Genomic DNA, 22,024 nt, shown 5'->3' on the forward strand with positions numbered 1-22,024 from the left:
TATATAATAACATGTGATCACTTTAAATGATTGGCATTTGAGTGGAGGTTAGTGCACCTACAGTAAAGAGAAGTACAATGCAGACCTAGTTCCCGGAGGACTGAGTGTGAGCCAGTACAGTGGCTTCAGCGTTTCCCTTTGGAAGGACAGCCTTGTAGCTCTCTACCAGCAAAGAAGTATGGTTAGAATGCACAGCATGAGGAAACAATTCCCTTACTACGTGGGCACTAGGTTCTCGCAGATAAGAAAAGCACTGCATTCTCCTGCTGAGTGTGCTCTCTGGGGCTTCTCTGGCCTCTCCCTTTGTCTTCTGACAAGCTTGTTTTCTCGGGCCATCTCTTTAGCCTGATTTCGAGTTAGAACCTGGAGGCTGGGGAGGAGTTTGCAAGGACCCTTCATGGAAAGGAAGGAAGTAACTTACGCTTTCACATCTGTCACCTCCGGTTGCCAACCTTTTGGTGTTAATGATGGGCTTATAATGGTCACATCTCTGAAGGTAACTGTGATACATGTCTCCTCGATACTCCATCTTCCACATGAGCTCATGCACTCAAGTAAATGCCTGTATCTTTTAGCATTCATCAGTCTTTTCTTTGACCATGAGTACCAGACAGGTAGGAAATACTCCAAAGTTAGACTCACGGGGAACTGTCCTCTAATGACAGGTGGTGCTTCTCTAGTTTTCTTATCTTTTGGCTAGTACAACTTAAGGCTTGATGTACTCTTCCAAAGTCGCCTGGTAGTAACGAACTTCTCCTACAGCAGTGACGTCATTATTGTATTGTCCGCTGGCTTGTCCCCCATTCAAACTCTGGATTCTTATGTCCAAATAAAGTACCAGCTCTGAATCTAAGTCTTGGGGCTGCTTTGAAGAAACACACCAGGGCTAATTTCATATCAAGCAGAATCGCTACGAAAATAATGTGAGTGGACCTGAGGGAATATTCTGATGTTCGGTTGTCTACCCAACTTTCTTCTTCTTTCTCCTAATGATCCACAACTCACTTAGTTTACTTGGCATTGTCCTTGGGGTGTTTGTTAGTTGACATGGCCTCACTCAATCATGCTATACAGCTTAGCCTGGACTGAAACCCTGGCTCAGGCTAACCTCTAGCACACAGCAGCCCTTCTACCTCAGCCTCCACAGCGGTGTGATCACAAGGCATGAACCATCCTTCCCAGCTCCTGAGAAATGGTTTGTAGAGGTTTCTTCAGGTAAAGACCTGTTTTAAGAAATGATTCGATCTTGGCAGAGGCGAAGCAGTGGAGGCTCCTGTCAGGAGCAGCCTGAGCCCCAGCAGAGCCAGAGTGAGCCCCACCCGAGGCCTCACCGTGATGCTGTTCGCACAAACAAAAGCAGGTAAGGCTACTGTCGCTCGACAGTTTGTGGAGATTCCCTGAACTTGCATTGAGGGCTTATTAGCAGCTTTCCCCAAACTCATGAACACTGGAAAACAACATACTTTTGTTGAAACAGAGAGTGTAAGATATGTTTACCAACCTATGAAAAAACTGTACATGGTACTGATCACTACAAAAAACCCCAGCAATATCTTAGAAGATTTAGAGACTTTAAGACTCTTCTTAAGGGTGATCTCTGAATATTGCCTTAGAAGAAAATAAAATATCTGAGCATTGTTTTGATCTGACTTTTGCGTTGGATGAAATTGTTGTCCTGGCATACAATGGGGAATCCGAACCTGGCACAGGTCAGAACCTCCACAGACATGGACTCTCATGAGGAGAAAGTACTCAGAGAGACTCAGGAATGTGAAGCTAAGGCTGAGGTGCGGCGTAAAGCAAAGGAATTACAACAGGCCCGAAGAGATGCAGAGAGATGAGGAAAAGCACCAGGATCTGGGGGATTTGGTAGCTCTGCGGTGTCCGGAGACAGCACCGCAGCCATGATCACAGCGACTGTCATTGAAACCGATAAACCAAAAGCGGCACCTGCACCAGCCAGACCTCCAGGCCCCAGCAAGGCTTTGAAACTTGGAGCTAAAGGAAAGGAAGTCGATAACTGTGGACACACTGGGATCTGATGGTGAAACTATAATGTCTTATGGGGAAACGTACCTCGGAAGCAACCAGCATGCGTGCTCCACCCATTAGCGTGGAAAGTGTGCAGATGAAGACTGCAGGAAAGACCACACTGACCTGAGGTGGAGGATCACAGAATATGGAGTCGCATGGCCTGATCATGCTTAGGATCTCAGACGACAAATCCGGCCGGACTCGCCGTCATGTCGGACATGAAGATAAGGAAGGGGTGCAGCTACAGGTCCGTCCAAATGTGGATAAAAAACGTTTTACTGCAGAGTCTCTCATTGGCTTGGAAAACCCAGAGGAGTCATTTCCAGCCAACAGTGATGCGTGGGTGCTAAAGGGGAGACTACCAAGAACAGGGGGATCTTTTATTCCTTTGACAATTGACTACTGGCCTTCTGAAAGTGGAAACGGCTGTGATGTCAACACGGAGCAGGAACTACAGGAAGATAACGTAGAGCTCAGCGATGCGGTCAGCACCACCCCGCTCCCGTCGGCTGCGGGTGCGCCTGTGACCCGTGAGATCGATGGGGAATATTGACAGGACAGTCGGAGAAACACCTTGGAGTGGTGCCCGCCTGTGACTGATGCCAAAAATGAGAGTGGCAGCCTGGAGCTCAGCACTCCTGGGCAGCCCAATGACTTTTTCCCTGCTCAGGTGTCTTTCATCTCCAAGAAGAATTACCGCAACATACGGGTTACCAGAGTGAGCCGGGCGGATGGAAACGGCCCTGTCAGGTTTTCCACTAAGACAGTGCACGTCCTCTGCATGCAAGGACCCTCAACTCACGCCCAGCACTGCCGTGTCGCAGAGACATTTTGACAAAGAGATGACACTGGCATAAAGGGAAAGGCTGCTGATTTCTTCGGCGGATTTTTCTGGCCTGCAGGATGCCAGCTCTCCAGGAAATGCCCCACTAAATAGCCTGTCTGCATTCATCTAAGTCTTCCTTGTTTTAAACCCCAAATATAGGTATATTTCATACTTTGTTTTTAAAAGTTTCTCTAGAGACTTGACTCTTTTACACCCCCTTTGCTTTCTGTTTTCTTTCAGTTTACTTAGTCACACACCGGGGTCATCTGTCTGTAGGTCTTCCATTGGATAACTCTGAGAACAAGGTTATCCAACCCATTCTTGATGTGAGACAGTACCAGTGAACTGCTGAAGGGATGTGGAGTCTAAAAGTTGAAGTACAAGGTTGTCTTATTTTCTCTCCCGTATCCATCCATTTCTTTATGAAGTTGTTCCCTTGTAAGCCCCGCCCTTCCAGTTGCAGGCAGTACTGTGACTCCCCTTCCTGTCAATATTAAAGGTAGCTAGCTGAGAAGCAGCTTTTATACGTACACCCCTTTTCAAGATTCCTAGTAAGATGGCTACATCCATTTCCCCGTGTGACACGTCTGCTGCGAATGCTGCCCACACTCCCAGTTCTCCACAGCTGTGGGACAATTGAGTTGAAGCATTGTCACTCCAGGTGTCAGTCCACTTGGATTCCTTGTGTCCACCCCCCCCCTTCCCAGATACTCTGCCCTTCCTCTGTCTTCTTTCCAGCACAAACGAGTCTAGTGAGTCTGTGCCATTTCTCATTAGCCCTAAACCACTGGAGAGGCCCCACCTTTGCCATTTATTTGAGTGGTAGCGTTTGAGAGGCAGGTGATTAGACAACGTTCGTATGTAGTGAGGGGTTACTCAACTACACCCCATCTAACTGACATTTTCCACTTGCTTCTCTGTCCTTGTTTCTGTCCTTTTTGTCTCCTCCTCAGCCTTTTTTTTTTTTTTTTTTTTTTTTTTTTTTGGTGTCATCATGTAATAGTTGTAGGAGTTTCTCAGCTCATTTTTGATCCATTACCTTTCAATGGAGGCCAAATTGGCCCGTCTCAGCAAGCATTGCACTGGGTGGGGTGGATGATCGGTTGCTGCAAGGGCTGCAGGCTGCATTCAGTAGCAATGGGAAGCAGAAATGACAGTAGATGACCTCCACTCTCTTGGGCGGCTGCATTCTAACTGGACACCTAGGCGTCTCCGGCAAGAGCAGATTGTCCATGAAACAGAGCAGGCTCACAAAAGTCTGTGGCTGGGATGGCTTGCCAAAGAGATCTCGAGCTTTTCCCTTTCCCCTAAAGTGCATCAGGGAAGAGCCTTTATCTCCAGCTTGGTTTTCTCAGGAAGGGGACTGGGATAAGAAGCCTGTCATGTAGTAAAGCAAACAAGAAATCTTATTAATCCAGGTGTATTTCAGAGTTGTTTGTCCTCATGGCTTTTAAAGGAAAGTTTAATTTCACAAAGACTTTTTTGTTCCTGCAATTACTTTCGGGGTAATATTTAAAATGAGGGGCAATTTGTAACCCTGTTAAATACATAGGGAATATAACATTTCAATGTACACCACAAAGGCAAATTCTTTAATTAAATAAAGAGTATTATAAAAAAAAAGAAATAATCCCCAGACTAAAGGAATGTCTCATATAATTGTGTTGAGATGATAGTCAGCTAATGACTTCTTATAGAAAACCATTGTTTCCTACTGTATTGACTGTGTGTTTAAATAAAAATGTCTTAAGATGTTGATATTATGATTTTCCTCATTTGGAGTGAAAGAGTTAATTTTCCTGACAAATGATGGCTGATACCAGGCCACAGGTGTGAACTGATGTTATTAGAGTCCCATCATCCACTCCCATCCCAGTCTCCCCCAAACATTAACCATTAAACACATCTGGGCTTATGACCATATCTTGGGTTGATAAGCGTGGTGATGGTTTCCACATTATAATTTAGGTCAAGGAGAATATCAAGGAAGCTGAAGCGCTGTCAGGGTTGTGAGGCTGAGTCTTCTGGTATCAACACCCCCAGGTAAAGATCTAGAGATTCAGCCTGACTTAGCTTCGTAGCCTTCCTCCCAATAAACATCTCCGGGTGCTTTTCATTTTTATTGTATCACCGTCTTCTAGTGCCATGCAGCTGTCTCAGGATCTTTTCAGAGACAATGTTGAGGTCAACCATGTCTCCCACAAGGATGGCAACTGGCTGAGGTACAGATTTTGTGAATATCCATTTTGGAGGAACTCAATTCAAAGACTTCAATGATTCCTCTGTAGCCAATTTTCTTTTAAACATAAGTCTCCTTTTCCGCTCCTCCTTTTTCAGCATGGGTTAAGAAATGTGTGTTGGTTAACTTCCTTCCACACGGGTCCTTCATTGCTTCTCTGCTGCCTCCTTTGTCTTGGGATCCTGACCCCTGGGGACTGTGTTGATTAAGAGTGTCTTTGTGCTCTGGCTCGTTGGACCAGAGAGATAGATGTCTGGACAGTCAATCCAACCTGCTCTGTCTCACCGTGATTCTGACAGTGACGTGATCTACCACTGGTGTTCGTTCCTGCCTCTGCCAACTGTTTTCCCACCTGTTCTGTTCCTCAGATTTGTGGGGGTGGAAAGGAGAAATGGTGACAAACTCCGAAGACCAGATGGCACCAGCCTGCGAATTGAAGGATAAACCAGTGTAGACAGAGGAAGGAAAATGCCCTGCGGTAGTGAGATCACGTGAGAAAACCTCAGAGACACCGGTGTTTTGATAGTCCTGTTAGGGAGGGACAATGCTTGAGGGAAGTTCAGATTCAGATCCTCCTCCAAGCAAAGAGTTTATTAAAAATGAACAGAGCAAGACTCAGAGGTAAAAACTTCAAGCTGTTCAGGGAGGATGAAATGTGCTCTTTTAAGGTCTAATGTTGGTACGGGAAAGGGAGAACCTTATGCCACAGGGACTAGGTCCAAAATAAATATGGCAACCAAATAGCCCCTACCCCAAATAGCCATGCTAAACTAAAGCACACGTTCTTTTAAAATACATATTAAACTATTACATGTATTATTTCAGTCTGAGGTTTCCTCTGGATATAGTGTGCATGTGGAAGAACAGTGGGGTCCAGTTAGTCTTCAATTTGGCAGTACTCACTATCCACTCATGCCTGATACTCTGTTTTTAGGCTTTGCTCTCTGGAAGGGTCCGTTCTAGGAGGTTTGCATGTCAGGAGATATAGGTGGGCATGTCACAACCTCTGCCTATGTGACATGACAGAAGCTTTTGGTCATCCAAAGGGGAAGATGCAGAGATCGGGTATGAGAAACCCTTGGATCTGATTACAAGAGGAATACTACGTGATGAGTGTTACGTGAAACCGTGTGACGCTCTTGGAACACCTTGCTGGGAAGGTTCTTTAGTGTAAGCATCTGAGCTGCACGGCAGCCTGGTTTGCGTTGTGAGTCTCGGGCAGCTTTTGATACTGAGATAGTGACAGTGGCGAGTGAAGAGATGACGTGTGTGTTTCTTACTTTTATATGTCTGGTTTAGCCTGAGTCACAAAAGGGGTCTCTGGCTCTCTCCCATGGCTTTAGCCCCTGGGAACACAGCACACTACCTCCCCCAACTCTCTTTTGATGTTTCTGCCCACAGCTCCTGTTTATGCCTCCCACAGAGCATGCTCACACAGAAGCCTAGCTGCTTGGATCAGACGTCTAATTTTGTTTGGATACAGCTAAGGATTCATGTTGAGTATTTCTAAATACAAACTACCCCTGATGTAACCCCGGTGAAACATGATGAAATGGGTCCGTTGGATAAAGTGCAGAATGAGGGCATTCAAGGGAACACCATCTGCCTTGGAAGCTTCAGTTCTCTGCATTGACCCGATAGGGGGAGTGTGGCTCAGTGTGATTCTCCAGTGGTGAATTCTGGGAAGCTTTTGCTAAGCTGATTTCAAATAGGAAATACCCACCTGCCGTGTGTTCAAGAAGTTGGTGTTCCTAGGGAAGACATTACCACTCCCATCTGCAGGGAAGAAACTCTTCTTACCATAGTGACAAAGCACTGAACTCCCGAGACTTCTCCGATGAACCCTTTGACGTAAGCTGCACTAATTTCTATGCCATTTTGTTTCTTTGTCGACTTTGAATAGCCCGCAATCTCAAATAGAAGAAATTCAACCACCGCAGTGGTGTGTTTTATATATATGTATATATATTTTTAAAAATCAAAGGTGCTTTTGTAGATTCTTGATAATAAGTTTCCTTGACTTATATGAAAAGTATTGAGCTGCACTCTAAGCTAAGGGCTAGTGATTCAAAAGTCAGAATAGCTCCTCGAGTGTTTCAGGTAGACTAGATCCTGATAGAATTTAGTAAATTCCTTCCTAGAAATTCCCAGTTCTGTAAGAAAAACAGAGACTGCAATTAATGCCTCGCTTGCATGCACAAAGCAGAAGTTCTGGGGACAAGTCTCAAAGGATAAGCAGGGACTCCCTGGGGAAGCTGAGGGCACCCAGGCACCAACTAGAATCAAGCAAAGCATCCGTGAACAGATGCATGAAAATGTGGTGTTGGCTGCTGACTCTCCTCATTCCAGAACGGACAAGTCAGGAGCCCAGAGACATCCAGGCGTGTGGGAGGTGGCCTTCCTCCAGGACGGAATTAGCAGACTTACTGTAAGCGAGGTGTCAGGGCGACAGAGCCAGACTGAGTAAGCCATAGGGATAAGACTTCCTGGAGAACAAAATATTTGTAAATACTTTCATGGAAATAGGACAATGGATTCAAAATAACCGCAGGGTTCCCAGGCTGTCTCTCTGTGTGGCTTCTGGGGGAGTCATGGTGTTCTAGAGGGACCCTGGGAGAAATGTCATAGGTTTCAGGAACGTCAGATGGTACCAGTCTCCTTTCCCAGCCTCAAGCAAACTTCCTGGTCCATTCCCCCAACCACTTTCTTTGTACTTCACTGAAGTATGAGTTTCCTCCCTGTCTCGGCTTCTAGGGCTCATACAAACTCATGGCTCACATCAACAGGAGTTTATCCTCAGTTGAATAAGATACGATCTGAAATCGAGTGGTCATCGGGGTTGTTTATTTGGGGAGTGCCAGTCTCCTAGCCTCTGGAAGTGACTAGCAAACTTGGTCCTTGCAGAAACAGCACTCCAATCTCTACCTCTCTCCTCGAGTCACCTTTTGGTGGCTGAAAATCTCCTTTCTCTTACAAAGAGCCTAGTCATTGTGCTTAGCACCTACCCTCAATCTAGGATCATCTAATCCCCACCCCCCCACCCCCGTTTTAAACCCAGTCAATCTGTAGCAACCTTATTCCCAAGTAACTTTACGTTCAGACCTGTTCTTCAGACTTGAAATTCGAGATTGTAATCTTTGGAAAATACTTCTTGCCAGATTTCTATATGTCTTCCTGGAGAAAAATTACATGCTGGGAGCTGTTACTCAAAATATATACAATGTAGGATAACTTGGATTAACCTTTATCCTAAGGCAGATATGGAGAAAGAAGTACCCATAAGGAATGCTCTTACTTTAAACTTAAAACCACTGACCTCAGTGAGCCCTCTGCTTCTTGGTCACTGTTCTCTGTGCCATTATTCCCCTCTGTCTAGTCTTGGATGGTTGTTCACCTTCTGTCTCCTCAGTCTTCCAGAAGCTCCTCCTTTCCAGTTACCACCTAGCATCTACAATACCTCGGAAGAGAATGTTTGAAAACTGTAGCATGTGTCTTTGTTTGCCTAATGTGGGTGGAGGGGCCTGTATCTCAGGAGCTGATGCTATTCACCTTTGTGAATAAGCCATCCTGTAGTAGACAGGGTTTCTACTGGGAAGTTTCTGATAGCTTTTCTGTCCTGGAAGACAGAGTAGAGGTAGTGTAAACTTAGTATGTGGACTTGGGCAGGCATTTGGGAAAATCCTTCATTTCTTTTTTTTTTTTTTAAATTACAAAAGGAAATTTATTTCAAAAGCATAAGGAAACATTTACATTTAAACAAGGGGAAAAACAGGTGTCCTTGCAGAAGAAAAAAAATTCATGGCATGAAGATTTTCTTTCAAATTTCTGAAGCAAAAAGAACACTACGTTATGAACTAGGCAAGGACTAGAAGCAAAAGGATGAGGAGAGGATGAACACAGTAGGCTCTGCAGTAGACATGGGGTCAAGTTACTTCTGAGTTTACAAATACCCCCAGACAAGAGAGGAAAAATTACTGTGCTCAAATTTATATTGCTATAGTCCAATTCATTTTTGTACTTGAAGTGGCTTTAGGCCATGCTGATCTATCTCTGAGCTCCATAACTAGATGGTCACAGTATTTAACGGGCAATGCTATGTTCCTATGTCTGTTCAGATTCCAAGGGAGCCTAGGTTCAGCTCAGTCTTGTGGAATGTTCAGAGTTTATTGCCAGCACTCCATAGTTAAGCTGACCAACTTGTGCTCACTTGTATCATTCTAGACTTGCAGAAATATTTTTGCCATAAATACGTGCAGTGATTCTCACAAAAGTGATTGATTTTTTTTTCCCAGTGTAGAAGTGATGGTAATGAAGACACCCGTGTAGGAATCAAAACCTCAAAAAAAAAAAAAAAAAAAAAAAAAAAAAACCAACAAACCACTAGAAATGTCATCTGAATTTCTGTTTAGAATAGCAAACTTGGAGAAGGAAGATTAACTGTGGAACAAAAATGTGTGAAACATTCAAATGAAGAACAGAGTCTGGGCTACTAAAAATGCCCAACACAAGACACTCCACAAACCTCCCATCTGTTGTCTTAATCTAAAGACTATTGGCTAACTTATACAACAATCTGATTAATAACCTGAGAAGTTAAATTTTGAAAGTGGCAAAAGCAAGCTGAGTGAGCAACTCTTAGGGTAGGTACTATGTCATCAAGTCACTTTCCTGGGTAGCCCTGGTTAGTAAGTCTTCAAGTCCTAAAGTACACTATCACTTCCTGTGGGAACCTGTCTGTACACCAGATCTGGCTGTATTTCACCAACAAGGGTCTTAAAATTTGTCTCTGAAAAAAAAAGCCTTTGTTTGTAGTTTTACACAATAATAATCAGGTGAGTTCAACTGACTGAAATTCCTCCCTACTGGAGTAAAAAACTTAGATACCAAGTCAGTAATGGATTCAGCCTCAAAGGGACAATCACTATGTCAGACCCATTCTGAGAATTTAAAGAATTGATTTGTTGTACACTCAAGTTCCATACCATGCATATATACACACACAACATATGCTTATATTATGTATGTATATTATGCACATGTACTTCTATTCAAATAGTAAGACCCTTTGTTCAAAGCTGTATCCCAAAATATGGAGAAGAGCGAAGGGAACAATACAAAACAACTTCTTTCTAAAAGCTGATGTCACTTGTACGTTGTGAGAAGCTGATGTTTAATTTCTATGACTCCTGTTATGGATGCTACAACACTGCTTAGCAGCTTCATTAGAAAACAATGAAAGCAAAAGGTTGAGACTGATTATTACTCTTCTCCATGTGTTGGGCAAAAAACTGTAACAGAATGGGGAGGGAAATAAGTAACGTTTCAAAATTGATGATCTTTACCAGATCACAAGCGAGACTGAATTTTCCATTAGAGTCAGTTTCTCAATAACAAATTATCAAGATGTGTAAAAGCAAGATTCACAAGATGAAGTCTGGATAATGAGGATATTGTGAAAACAAGTCAAGGTTGCAGACAAAGCATCCAAAAATATTATTGTGGTTTTACCTTGGACACAACCATGGTCTTTTACAAAAGTAGATCATACATACAAAGGTAGAAAGAACATTACATTTTCAGCTGAAGGCAGCAGTCCTTTGAAAGGGACATCCCCGGCAATCCAATGAGTAGTAGATTTAAGTATATTAATCTCACAACAATGCTGAAGAATGATGTTGCAGTCAGTAGAGTCTTCCCCGACTACGATTTCCTCGTGTTCCCCAACCTCGGCCACCTCTACTTCCCCTGAAGGCTCCTCTCTGCTCATAATTAAAGTTGCTCAAATTGCTGCTGTACTTTCCACTAGGGGGATTATAAATCTGTCTGGCATCCCTTTTTGGTCCTCCTGGAGATTTCTTAGGTGGTGAACCTGAACTTGTATCTTTACTGGTTCTCTTCTGCCCAATCTCAACTTTCTGTACAGGTTTCCAGGACAATGTTACTGTGCTCTTATAAGAAGGAGGAATGTGGAAGAGATCCTTGATTAAAACATTGATATTGTTTGTTATTTTCAATGCAACAACTTTTATCTTGTTCTCGTCTGTTTTTAAGGCCTCGCCTGTCTTGCCCTGGAGAGCCAAGCGAAGTTGTCTGATATAGACCTGAAGGCCCCGTGCAAAGTACTGCAACCTAATTTTAAAATCCTTGAGCTTTTCTGCATTCAGTTTGGCTGTCAAGAAGTCTGGAAGTTTTCGGCCCAACTGATGAAAGCTGTACAGTAAACACTCCACATAACTGAACTGCAGCTTGGGCTCTTCATTCCCAGCGTTCTCTCCATTTTCTGCTTCTTCGGGAGGGAGAGGCATATACTCCAATAATTTATCAAACAGTTTTCTTAAATTTGTTTCTAGTTTTTCCATGTCGCCACAAAATGAACTCATCTCTGCCAACAACTTTAATACCTCCAACTGTATATCAAGACCTTCCACCGGTGTAGTTAGGGTACTGAGATTAGGAAGAACCTGCTCACAGAAATATGTCACAAATCTTGTAGAATGGACATTTTTAGAGAAGAGAGGCACAGCCTGCCGCGTGCACTGCAGTAGCCTGTCCACGCAGTCAGGGTCTGAGGGGCTGAAGGTCTGCTCCAGGTCAGCCTGTTCTGCCACCAGCTCTACCAGCTGCTGTCTCCCGCTCACTGTCTGTAAGCTTTTCAGCCCAGACAGAATCTTCATGAACAAAATAAACTCTTCGCCAGTCACATCTTCTAGGACCTTTTTGGACTCAGTGAGTATGAGCTCCTCTACTTCCTTAGTTAACACTTCTTCTGGGAGTGCCTTGAGTTTTGTGGAAAGAAATTTAATCACTCGTTCTCTAACAATGTCTTCTCCTTGAAGAATCTGGCTAAACAAGCCACCTAGTGTTCCTTTTGCGTCCATCTTAAATATACTTAACAGAGCATTGTTCACCAAATAGAGTCACCTGTCTGCAGAAGCTGAGTTAGTATATCTGCTACCCTTGGGAGGTTTTCTCCCGTGGTAAACTGAGGCAGCTTTCTAATTGCTTGGCGTCGTGTTGACACATCATCCTCGCAGAGGTCTAACTGTGCAGAATCAGCCAGCTCTGGAAAATGCTCAAAGAATTTTGGTATACACTGAGCTGCTAGTCGCTTTTCCTTGGTGCCACCTTTCACACCATCCAGTATCACTTGGTAGGCATCTTTATGCTGGCCCACTTGCTCCCTGGCATCGGCGAGGATACCCCCTTCATTTCTATGATAAAAATATCTAATAATAAGCCCTAGACTATAGATTAGGTGACTTCATACCAAGTGAATGACCATACCCAAGAACTAATAATAAACTAATTTCTTTCACTTTTCTTGTGGCAAATCGCAGGCCTCGGTGTTACTGTTTATTCTATTTAAACATTTTAGCAATATGTACAATAAAGGCCATGAATAGAAAATAGAGCCAACTGAAAGAAAATACATAGTGTGATCACGGGGCAGGATAGTAATGAGTAAGCAATGTGCTAAAGTCTGTCATGGAAGCAACGAATCCAACAAGATGGAATTCAGGGATTGTGAAAAACCCTTTATTTTGGCCTATTGAGAAAAAAAACCACACACACATGGAAAAATCCACACAGAATTTCCTTTGGCTTAAAGATAAAAACAAGTTAACAGCAAGCTGTGGCTGCTAACCCAAAGCAGACCAAGCAAAAACTCAAACAAAACTCCAAAGAAATGTAGCCTGAAAGTACAACTGTAGGTCTGGGAATGCAACTTGTTTATAGAGGGCTTGTCTAGGTACATAGGCCCTGGGTTCAATCCCCGGGATTGTACAAAGCTGGGGGTGGCACATGCTAGCTGTTCTGGCATTAAACTGCTCTGAAAGCTCACTACAAGAAGGCACTATTGCTTTTATAGAGAGATATTTCAATAAGAATGCTAAAGTACCAGTGATCTATGCCTAAAGCCTTAATGAATAAAACCTTACTGCTTTCCAAGCTATAAACCTGCAGTTTTCTGAGACTCTCACAAACAAGAGTATATGTCTTGTTAACAGGAAAAGCATACGTGTATGAATGCTTAATATAGTAAGAACTCCTTTGACCTTGTGCCCTACAGATTCACCCTATGAGATCATTTACTGAAAAAGAAAAAGTTTCTTAACCATTTGAAATTTAACTTCAAAAGCCACGAAATTATACATATGTGTATGTATGTACATAGATAACATATCTTACCATAAAGACACATAGCCATCATATGTGGGATATTCACATCCATGTTTACAGTGTGTACTGCCCTTTCCCTAAGAACCTCTTTATTAAGGCCTTTGCTTAAATCGATGTTAAAACTCCTCCTTTTATTTTTCTTTTGAAACTGGATCTTTAGCCCAGGCTAGCACACAGGTTATGTACCTAAAGGTGAAGAACTTCTGATATTACCACCTCCACTTTCTGAATGCTGTAGTTATAGGCAGGTACCCCATACCCAGTTCACACAGTGCTGGAGACCAAATCCAGGACTTCTTGCATGCATTTTGGCGACTGGGAGTGGAGGAAGCCCTGAGTGTGTGAAGTCCTTAGTGAATGTGTGCTGTTGACATGAACACAGCCACAGGAGGCTCATGGGGGAAACAGAAAACCTTCTTTCTGGTCCATGTGTGGATGCTGACAGTGTGTGCAGAAAATGTCCGCCACAGCTCTCTCCTCCCATCCCTCCCCGATGTTTATTTATATCCTGAACTCTGCTCTCTACAAAGCCTGCTCCTACTGAGATTAGCTAAGCCTGCCTCCTTGATCCAGATGTATACCATAACCTTTGTTCCTTGTTAGATGTATAGAGCACACACTCTGAGCTGCATAGAACATACACTCTGAGCTGCATAGAACAAACACTCTGAGCTGCATAGAACTCACACTCTGAGCTGTATAGAACACACACTCTGAGCTGCATAGAACTCACACTCTGAGCTGTATAGAACACACACTCTGAGCTGTATAGAACACACACTCTGAGCTGTATAGAACTCACACTCTGAGCTGCATAGAACTCACACTCTGAGCTGTATAGAACACACACTCTGAGCTGTATAGAACACACACTCTGAGCTGTATAGAACACACACTCTGAGCTGTATAGAACACACATTCTGAGATGTATAGAACACACATTCTGAGATGTATAGAATACACACTGAGCTGTATAGAACACACAGTCTGAGCTGTATAGAACACACACTCTGAGCTGTATAGAACACACACTCTGAGCTGTATAGAACTCACACTCTGAGCTGCATAGAACACACACTCTGAGCTGTATAGAACACACACTCTGAGCTGTATAGAACACACACTCTGAGCTGTATAGAACACACACTCTGAGCTGTATAGAACACACACTCTGAGCTGTATAGAACACACACTCTGAGCTGTATAGAATACATACTCTGGTGTGTTGCTGGTTCTCCAGCAGAGAGCCTAGTTCACCTGAAACACAGATTTTTGTGTTGTCTTTCTCTGTGCCCTCACTGCCCCCAGTTATGTCTGTCCCTGGAGCCATGCAAGACCATGGCACTAGGCAAACAGCCTACCAACTTAACTACATGCCCAGTCCCAAATTCTTAGGAAAGTCCAATTCTGCTTTTCACAAACTCACCCTGAAAAACTTCTCTTCAGGAAAGGAGGAACGTTATTTGGTACCAAAAATACAGATCTGAGGAGCTGGAACAAATTTTCACTTAGAAATCTCAACAGTGGGGGAGTATTAAGTGGGGATAGTATAAAAGGAGTGACTTTAAAGTTCTGCAGCCTCATCTGAATAGAAATCTCTGGAAGAACTCCTTGGGCTGCTAGGCAACACTGTGGTGCTGCGTTTCTCACGCCCACTGACATCCTCGGTTGGCAGAAATATAGTCCAGGGACTGAAAGAAGTCTCCAGAAATCATCTTGCCTTTGAGAAGTAAAGAAGGGAATTCTTCCAGGCTGACCAAAGACTTATGAGGTCAAGGACGAGGTAGCCAGGGAGCAAATATTTATCAATTCTAACTTCCCTGAGAAGTCTGAGGAAGAATAGCTCACAGTGACCTAGGAGCTCAGAAAGGAAGGAGGACCCTGCAAGGTACGGGCCTGGAAGCAAAGGAAGTCCCTTGCTCAGAACAAGGGCCCTATATTCATGGGGCACGACCCCTTTAAGATGTTGCTTTTTTAAAGTGGGTGAAAAAAAGACAGCAAATTTCTCCAAATGGTTTCCTCTGTGGTGTGGAGGGAGAGAAGCACAGATTCAGAATTCTTGAATGGAAACCTTGCTCAGAGAAAGTTCTCAGGGAGACTAGACAGTTGGGAAACCGAAAGGGACATTGCTTCAATGTGTCAGTTTCAGGCTACAAGCGCATAGCAACCCCCAAGTGTTTTCCTGGCCTACAAGCATGTACAGGCCACTGAAGTACCGGTGCAGGAAATTGCTCCGTGGAGATACGTCGGAACAGTCTTTGCAAGGTTGAAAATAGCTGCTTTACTAGACACGCAGGTATCTAGATGCCAGGTACTCAAAACCGTCTCATTTAAAAGTTAAGCCACTCAGTTCAAAGTTGTCCTCTTGGCTGCATGCATCCTAATAGTCACTGTTAATTTCAGACATGCAAGTCAGTTCGAACAACACTTTAGAGACAATAAATTAGGCAGTGTAGATTTAACAGTAGCAACGAAAGATGGGTTATAGAAAACAAACACATCCGAGTGGAGTGTGAGTGGCCATTATGACTTCTTTGACTTTCAACTTTAAGGACTTTCAATATGCCTTCATGGTTGCTGCTTTGAAATCACCCCGCCTACCTTTCTGCTGTCAAGAGTTCTAGCTCAAAATCTCTTTTAACCGCTAGAATCTTACTATTTTGTATTTATTGTACCTAACAGCTTAACAGCTTTCTCCTTTTCCTTATGCTGAACTCCAGGTATTTTGAGTGCTAATATCCAAATATTCCAGCTTTGTCTTGGTTGTCATGACTACTTCATAGCCTAGAGATCACGGATGGAGATATGAGTTGGCCAAGGACCACTAGGTGGCAGCAGAGTCCTGAGCTATTCAAGTCCCTGGGACTCCAGTTTGGTAAGGAAATCAGTGTTTGTGACTGTGTTGAGAGCCTAGAGTTTGAAGGTATGATAATTAAACAAAGGCTTAAAAACTGAGCATACTTTCAGTCCTAACATTTCAGATGTCGAGGCAGGAGGATCATATGCACCCAAGAATTTGAGATGAGCCTGGTCTGCGTAGGAAAACCCCATAGAAACAAAACCAAAACATAAGCAACAAAGGTTTGAGAATGCAGGAAGACAAACAACCCAAAAATAGAAAACCAAGCCAACCAAACAAAAAATCCTCAAAGGCTCAACACCACAAAGAAATAGATCAGTTGGCCAAGGACAAGAAAAGCTTGGTTTCCACACAAGTGTGAACCAGTAGCTACACCCAAGCGGTTGTTCTCAGTTTGTTGTTTGTAACCAGACATAACTATCCATGAAGGTAGTCTTATCCCTGCTTTGACACATTTCCTGCACAACCATCCTGAAGGATCTTTTACTTAAGGGCCTCTTTTTAGGATGCCAGCCAGCATCCAAGAGCCCTTTGCTCTCAGTAGCATGGCTAACCGTCAGAGCTTCGAGGCAACATTTTCTCTATCCTGGATATCCAGGTGCTCCTGTAGGAAGTTACAGAAGCCTGTGTATTGACCTCTTAAGTGTATTCTCATGAGAGATGTCAAGATCGCACAACTGTCCTTTGCTTTGGTAACTCCTTGGATGTTACCCATAGCAACACGTTAGCTTGTTCCCTGCTCTCTGAAAACCCTTTACCACACACCAGAGCATCCATAGACAGACTGTACATTTGGCCCTGTCAACCAGAATGGGGCCACCTGCCCTGCCCTCTTCTGAAACCCCTCTATTTCAAATAGAGCAGGAGCTGCTCACGCCTCTGTGGAGCCTCTTCAATGGGAAATAATAAAAATGTCTGATTCTCTGAATTGATTTATCCCTCTGATAGATAAATTATGTATGCTGATTGCCAGAACTTTTCCTAAATTGGGGGAAGAGATGATCTGATTCACTAAAGAATCTACAAACATGAAGAATGTGCCAGGCCTTCACACCATTCATACAGTCTGTCATCTAATGTGTGCCGACAGCCTTTAGAGCTAAGATTCATGACCACTGTTACTACGCTACCCAAATACTTTGTGGTCCAGACCAAGCATTTCTAGGTTCTTGGTGTCTTATGCAAGGATAAAAGAAACAGGGACACTCGTGGGTTGTAGAAGTAGCAAGATAACTTTTGTGACTGGGAAAGCGTAGTGTATATGAGGAAGAATTATGCTGTCTAGAGTATCGGAGGGAGTCACTTCTCGGCCCTCTGGCTAAGATCAAGTGAAGAGTGATGGGAGTGAGAAAGGGCTAATGGTCCCATATTAACGTCTGTGCTTCCTTCTGTGGGATTCAAGAGAAAGGGAGTTTGTTGCTAAGGGGAAAATTGCGTGGTGCTCTGTTTTGATTGACAAGCCTGTATATGTTAGGCTTTGCTCACTGAACATGTTCCTTCTACGATGCATCCAACTTTAATTATACACAGGAATAACTATGCACAATCATCAGATGGTTATGGTGGTTTGAATAGGAATGGACCCCATAGTCTCATGTGTCTGAGTGCTTGGCACAGGAAGTGGCACTGTTAGGAGGCATGGCCTTGGTAGAGTAGGTGTGGCCTCGTTGAAGGAAGTGTGTCAATGTGGAGGGCAGGCTTTGAAGTCTTATATGCTCAAGCTATGCCCAGTGTGACTCACAGTCACTTCTGCTGCCTGGGGATCAAGATGTAGAATGCTCAGCTCCTTCTTGCTGCCATGCTTTTCACCGTGATGATAATGGACTGAAGCTCTGAAACCATAAGCCAGCCCAATTAAATGTTGCCCTTTATAATAGTTACCTTGATCATGGTGTCTTTTCACAGCAGTAAAACCCTAACTAAGACTATAAAATAGAGGTTTCTTCCTAAAAGTTCATTCAGAAGAGAGTTTGTATTATTCTTCATGCACCCAACTAGTTCAGCATGGGTGGGCTCCCTGCCTTCCATATTATGATATACTTGGAGTAAGACTCAAAAATCCCAGTGTCCTTGATGGCCATTAAAGGGAGAGACACTCACCCCATAGTTTGGAATTGATGCATGTGCAGCAGGGAGTTCAGGCTGCTAAGTACATTGATACAAGAGGAGCCTGTTTAGTGGTTTCAAAGGAAGCCACACGATTAGGAGGTGTCCTGCAATGGAGTAGGTATGGCTTTGTTGTAGGAAGCTTTGAGATCTCAGAAGCTCAAGCTGGACCCAGCGGCTCACTTGTTCTTCCTGCTGCCTTCGGATCTGGACGTAGAACTCCCAGCTACCTCTCCAGCACCATGTCTGCCGCCTTGACGTGCTTCTCTCCATGACAATAATGAACTAAACCTCTGAACTGCAAGTGAGCCTCAGTTAAATGTTTTTTTTTTTTTTTTAGAAGAGTTGACAGCTATGGTGTCTCTTCACAGCCATAAAACCCCCACTGAGACAGTCTGCAGCGGAGAGTCTTGTTCCAAATGTATTGTTAGGTGTTTGTATAAGCAGTGCCCCAGGCTGTATGCTTACCCGCCTCAGCTACTTTATCACCAAGCTCAGGAATGAGTCAACAGGGAGGCTCCTTATAACAAATATCAAAAACAAACACGCAACAGAATTTACCAGAATTCTCTCCCACACTTTTAAGAAAGCAATTATTCATTGGTCACCGGGCATGTGCCGACCTGCTACACTGGTTGGCACTAACTTAAAGATATTCACTTTCAATTTGTATAAATTGTTTTTCATTGATATCAATGATCAATTTACTACTAATAAAGTCGCTAATAATAAAAGTTCATTAATAAACCAATACTTTGATTTCTTTAGATCAATTCCCACTATACCCATTGTTTAGAGTTTGTTGTAGTTTTTAGACAATCTCTGTACATAATTGAGACTGTCCTGGAAGTCACTTGTGCCAGGCTGGGCACAAGCTCAAAATCAGCTTGAAACCTCCTTCTTAGTCTTAAAATTATAGATATGCACTACCATACCTGGCCAGTTAATAATATTTTTTAAGTGTAACATACACAGGAAAAGGAGTTTGGTTGTCGAAGAGGAAGAGAACTAATGGGGTTTTGTTTTGGACAGGCTTGGGTTACTGCAGATTCCTTTCCCACGATTCATCTGATTTTTGGTTTTTATTATATGCCTGCCAAGCAAGGCATACATAGGCATAAGACAAGAAAACGGCAATCTCCCTACAAGTTCACAGAGGACACGATTTATCTGTGCGCCGAGCTAGATTCAGTATTTAGAGGCCCTTAGAGATTTCCTGGGGCCTAGGACAATGCTGTGTCATCACTGCCCTCAGAATTGAGATGCAGAGGCCGAAGTCAAGAAGAACACAGAAGACAGTGCCTCCTGCTGTGGGAATGAGTTCCTGGTCACTAGCAATGATGAAATGAGGCTGTGACGTTAAAGATAGAGACACTTGGTTTCTCTAAGTGTTACCGTCCTTGAGAGTCCCCTAGGCCAAGTCAAGGAAGCTGTGGCTACTGGTGTTGGATATCGCCACAGCGACTGTGCCTATGTTTATCAGAATGAGAATGAACTGGGATAAGGAGCTCAAGAGAAAACCAGAAGGCTGTGAGCAAGTCCCCTTGATTGTCAGCAAGGTACTACTAAGGCCTACTTGGTGACTATAGCGTCAAGGCAAGTGGAAGCTTCCAGACCACACCAAGAGCCCTATCTATCTTTCCCATGTGGCCTTGCTTCTCCTAACCTCCTTCCTTGATTTTTCATTATCCCTGAATGTAAATAGCCATTGATTTGGAAAGGTCTCTAGCCTCTGGGAGTGATGGTGGCTCCCATTGCAAGTCCCTAAAAGCCAGACTGAAAAACTAGGCTCTGAAGTGACAAAGATGATTTTCCAGACCCCAGACAGTTACCAGGACATCAAAAGTGATCACTACAAACTAAACCTGAACTCTATCAGTATGAGACTAAAGATATTTCTCAATCTCTCTAAACCTTGACAAAAAAATAGTAGTAACAGCAGAGGCCTTATGTTGCTTGCTTGCCATAAAGATTTTATAACAACACCTGACATAACATTCAGGAGGTACAATTCATTCTATACTCACTGTTACATAAAAAGAAAAGGTAGAAAGCCTTGTAAATGGACATTTGTTTTTACTAATTCAAAAAAGAAAGAGAGAAGAAGAAGAAGAAGAAGAAGAAGAAGAAGAAGAAGAAGAAGAAGAAGAAGAAGAAGAAGAAGAAGAAGGAAGAAAGAAGAAAGAACAAGAGAAAAGGCCACATGAAATACCATGGTCTTATCTCACCTAGCATCCAGACATTGGGTTTGGAAAATAAAACTTGAAAGTCATCTCTCAGCAGAGTACAGTAGTATATGCAAGAGCCCAACCCAAGGGAAACAGAGGTAGGAAGAACTCATGCTGACATCTCATTTGAGGTCTGCCCGAGGAACATCACTATCATATTAAAAGTTGGAAAAAAAAACCCAGAACCCCTAAGTATTATGTATGTTGACTTATGCTTATAAAATCAGCACTTTGAATGTAGGAAGACCTGAGTTCAAGGCCAGCATCAGCCACATCATGAGTTGGAAACCAGTTTGAACTCTTTGATACTCTATTTCAAAACAACAAAACAAACTCAAGTAAAGAAATAGCTATCTAAGGAGAAAAGCAGAAAAATCCTAAGCAGGGAAAAGGGAAATTTTCTTCTAACTAAGGAAAGGGGAAAAAGTTTTTACTCTAATCAGGGAAAAGCAAAAAATTCTTCTAAGGGAAAAAACTTCTCACAGGAGGGGAAAAGAAAAAAAAAATTCTTCTAAGAGAAAAAAATCTTTTCTATCTTTTTGTCCTCAGTACTTATACATCTTTCAGAAAACATGATCACATGTTACAAAGTTCATCACAAGTTCACACGAAAAATCAAATTATAAATTAAAATAGAAGCTTATAGCAGAAAATGTTTACATGCATATCCATTAGGAGTAATTATCCGGCTAAACATTCATCACCTTCTGCAGCTCCACAGGTTCACTGAAGGCTTAAAAGCATAACCAAGTTATTAGTGAAGTTTTATATAGATAAACCCAGGTAATAATTTATCCTCTGTCCTAGAACCTATAATAAATTATTAGTTTCCTTCTTATGACCTTTGGTTAATTGTTTTACAACATTTGCTCTGAGTAGGAGAAAGTCTGGTTACTATCTAAGAACAATTAACTGGTGACACTTGGGAGACTGGCAGAGTTCTCATCCAGTTTTGACCATAAGAAAGAAACCTAATAACAGTCCCGCTATAAAAGAGCTTAATAATCAGTTATAATCTTAGGAATTCTTTTAGGATCATCAATAACACTTAAGAAATCATCCATTTGTCTATATAGCATCACTACAAGACATCTTCTTAGATTTGTAGAGATTTGCTCCAAAGGGATAGGCTATTACTTAGTGATTGTTATATATGTTTAATAATAACAGGAAAGCATATTAATAGCAGGGATCTTTCCTAAAATGAATTCCCTTACAGCCTTGCTTAATAAAGATGAATCTGTAGCAGATTATATAAAAATCTGACGAAGGTCATCTCAGGAAGATCACCTGCTAGTTATTAGCTTGTCCCATTATGGCTCCCGACAGCTTAGGAGGTTTCAGTGTAGAGGAATGTTAGGATATGGGCTATACTAACATTGATTTTGGACAGATCACCACCTAGATTTTAACCTCTAGGTCATGGACAATGACACCATTCAGGGGAGCTAATTCACATATTTTGTAGCTACGGCTGCAAAACCTTAGAACAAATCATTATCTTTTGTTAAATTATTGCCTCAACATTAATTATATATGGATATCTCATA

General features: G+C 42.7%; 1 protein-coding gene and 1 pseudogene across 2 annotated transcripts; one reads left to right on the forward strand and one right to left on the reverse strand.

Moving 5' to 3' along the window:
• The first annotated feature begins 1,335 nt into the window (after positions 1 to 1,335).
• Positions 1,336 to 2,869, forward strand: LOC308432648 (coatomer subunit delta-like; annotated as a pseudogene). The gene has a single exon. The product of its transcript is annotated as a coatomer subunit delta-like (transcript).
• Positions 2,870 to 8,840: 5,971 nt separating this feature from the next.
• Positions 8,841 to 14,942, reverse strand: LOC308432649 (apoptosis inhibitor 5-like; the record flags this gene model as incomplete). Its single annotated transcript, XM_080932410.1, is given in 3 exon segments — positions 8,841 to 12,012; positions 12,015 to 12,310; positions 14,707 to 14,942. Coding segments are annotated over 3 exon segments (1,764 nt in total). The 3' UTR covers positions 8,841 to 10,780.
• Positions 14,943 to 22,024: the final 7,082 nt, after the last annotated feature.

Source organism: Micromys minutus (genome assembly GCF_963924665.1).
Source record: "Micromys minutus genome assembly, chromosome: 18".
NCBI lineage: Eukaryota > Metazoa > Chordata > Mammalia > Rodentia > Muridae > Micromys > Micromys minutus.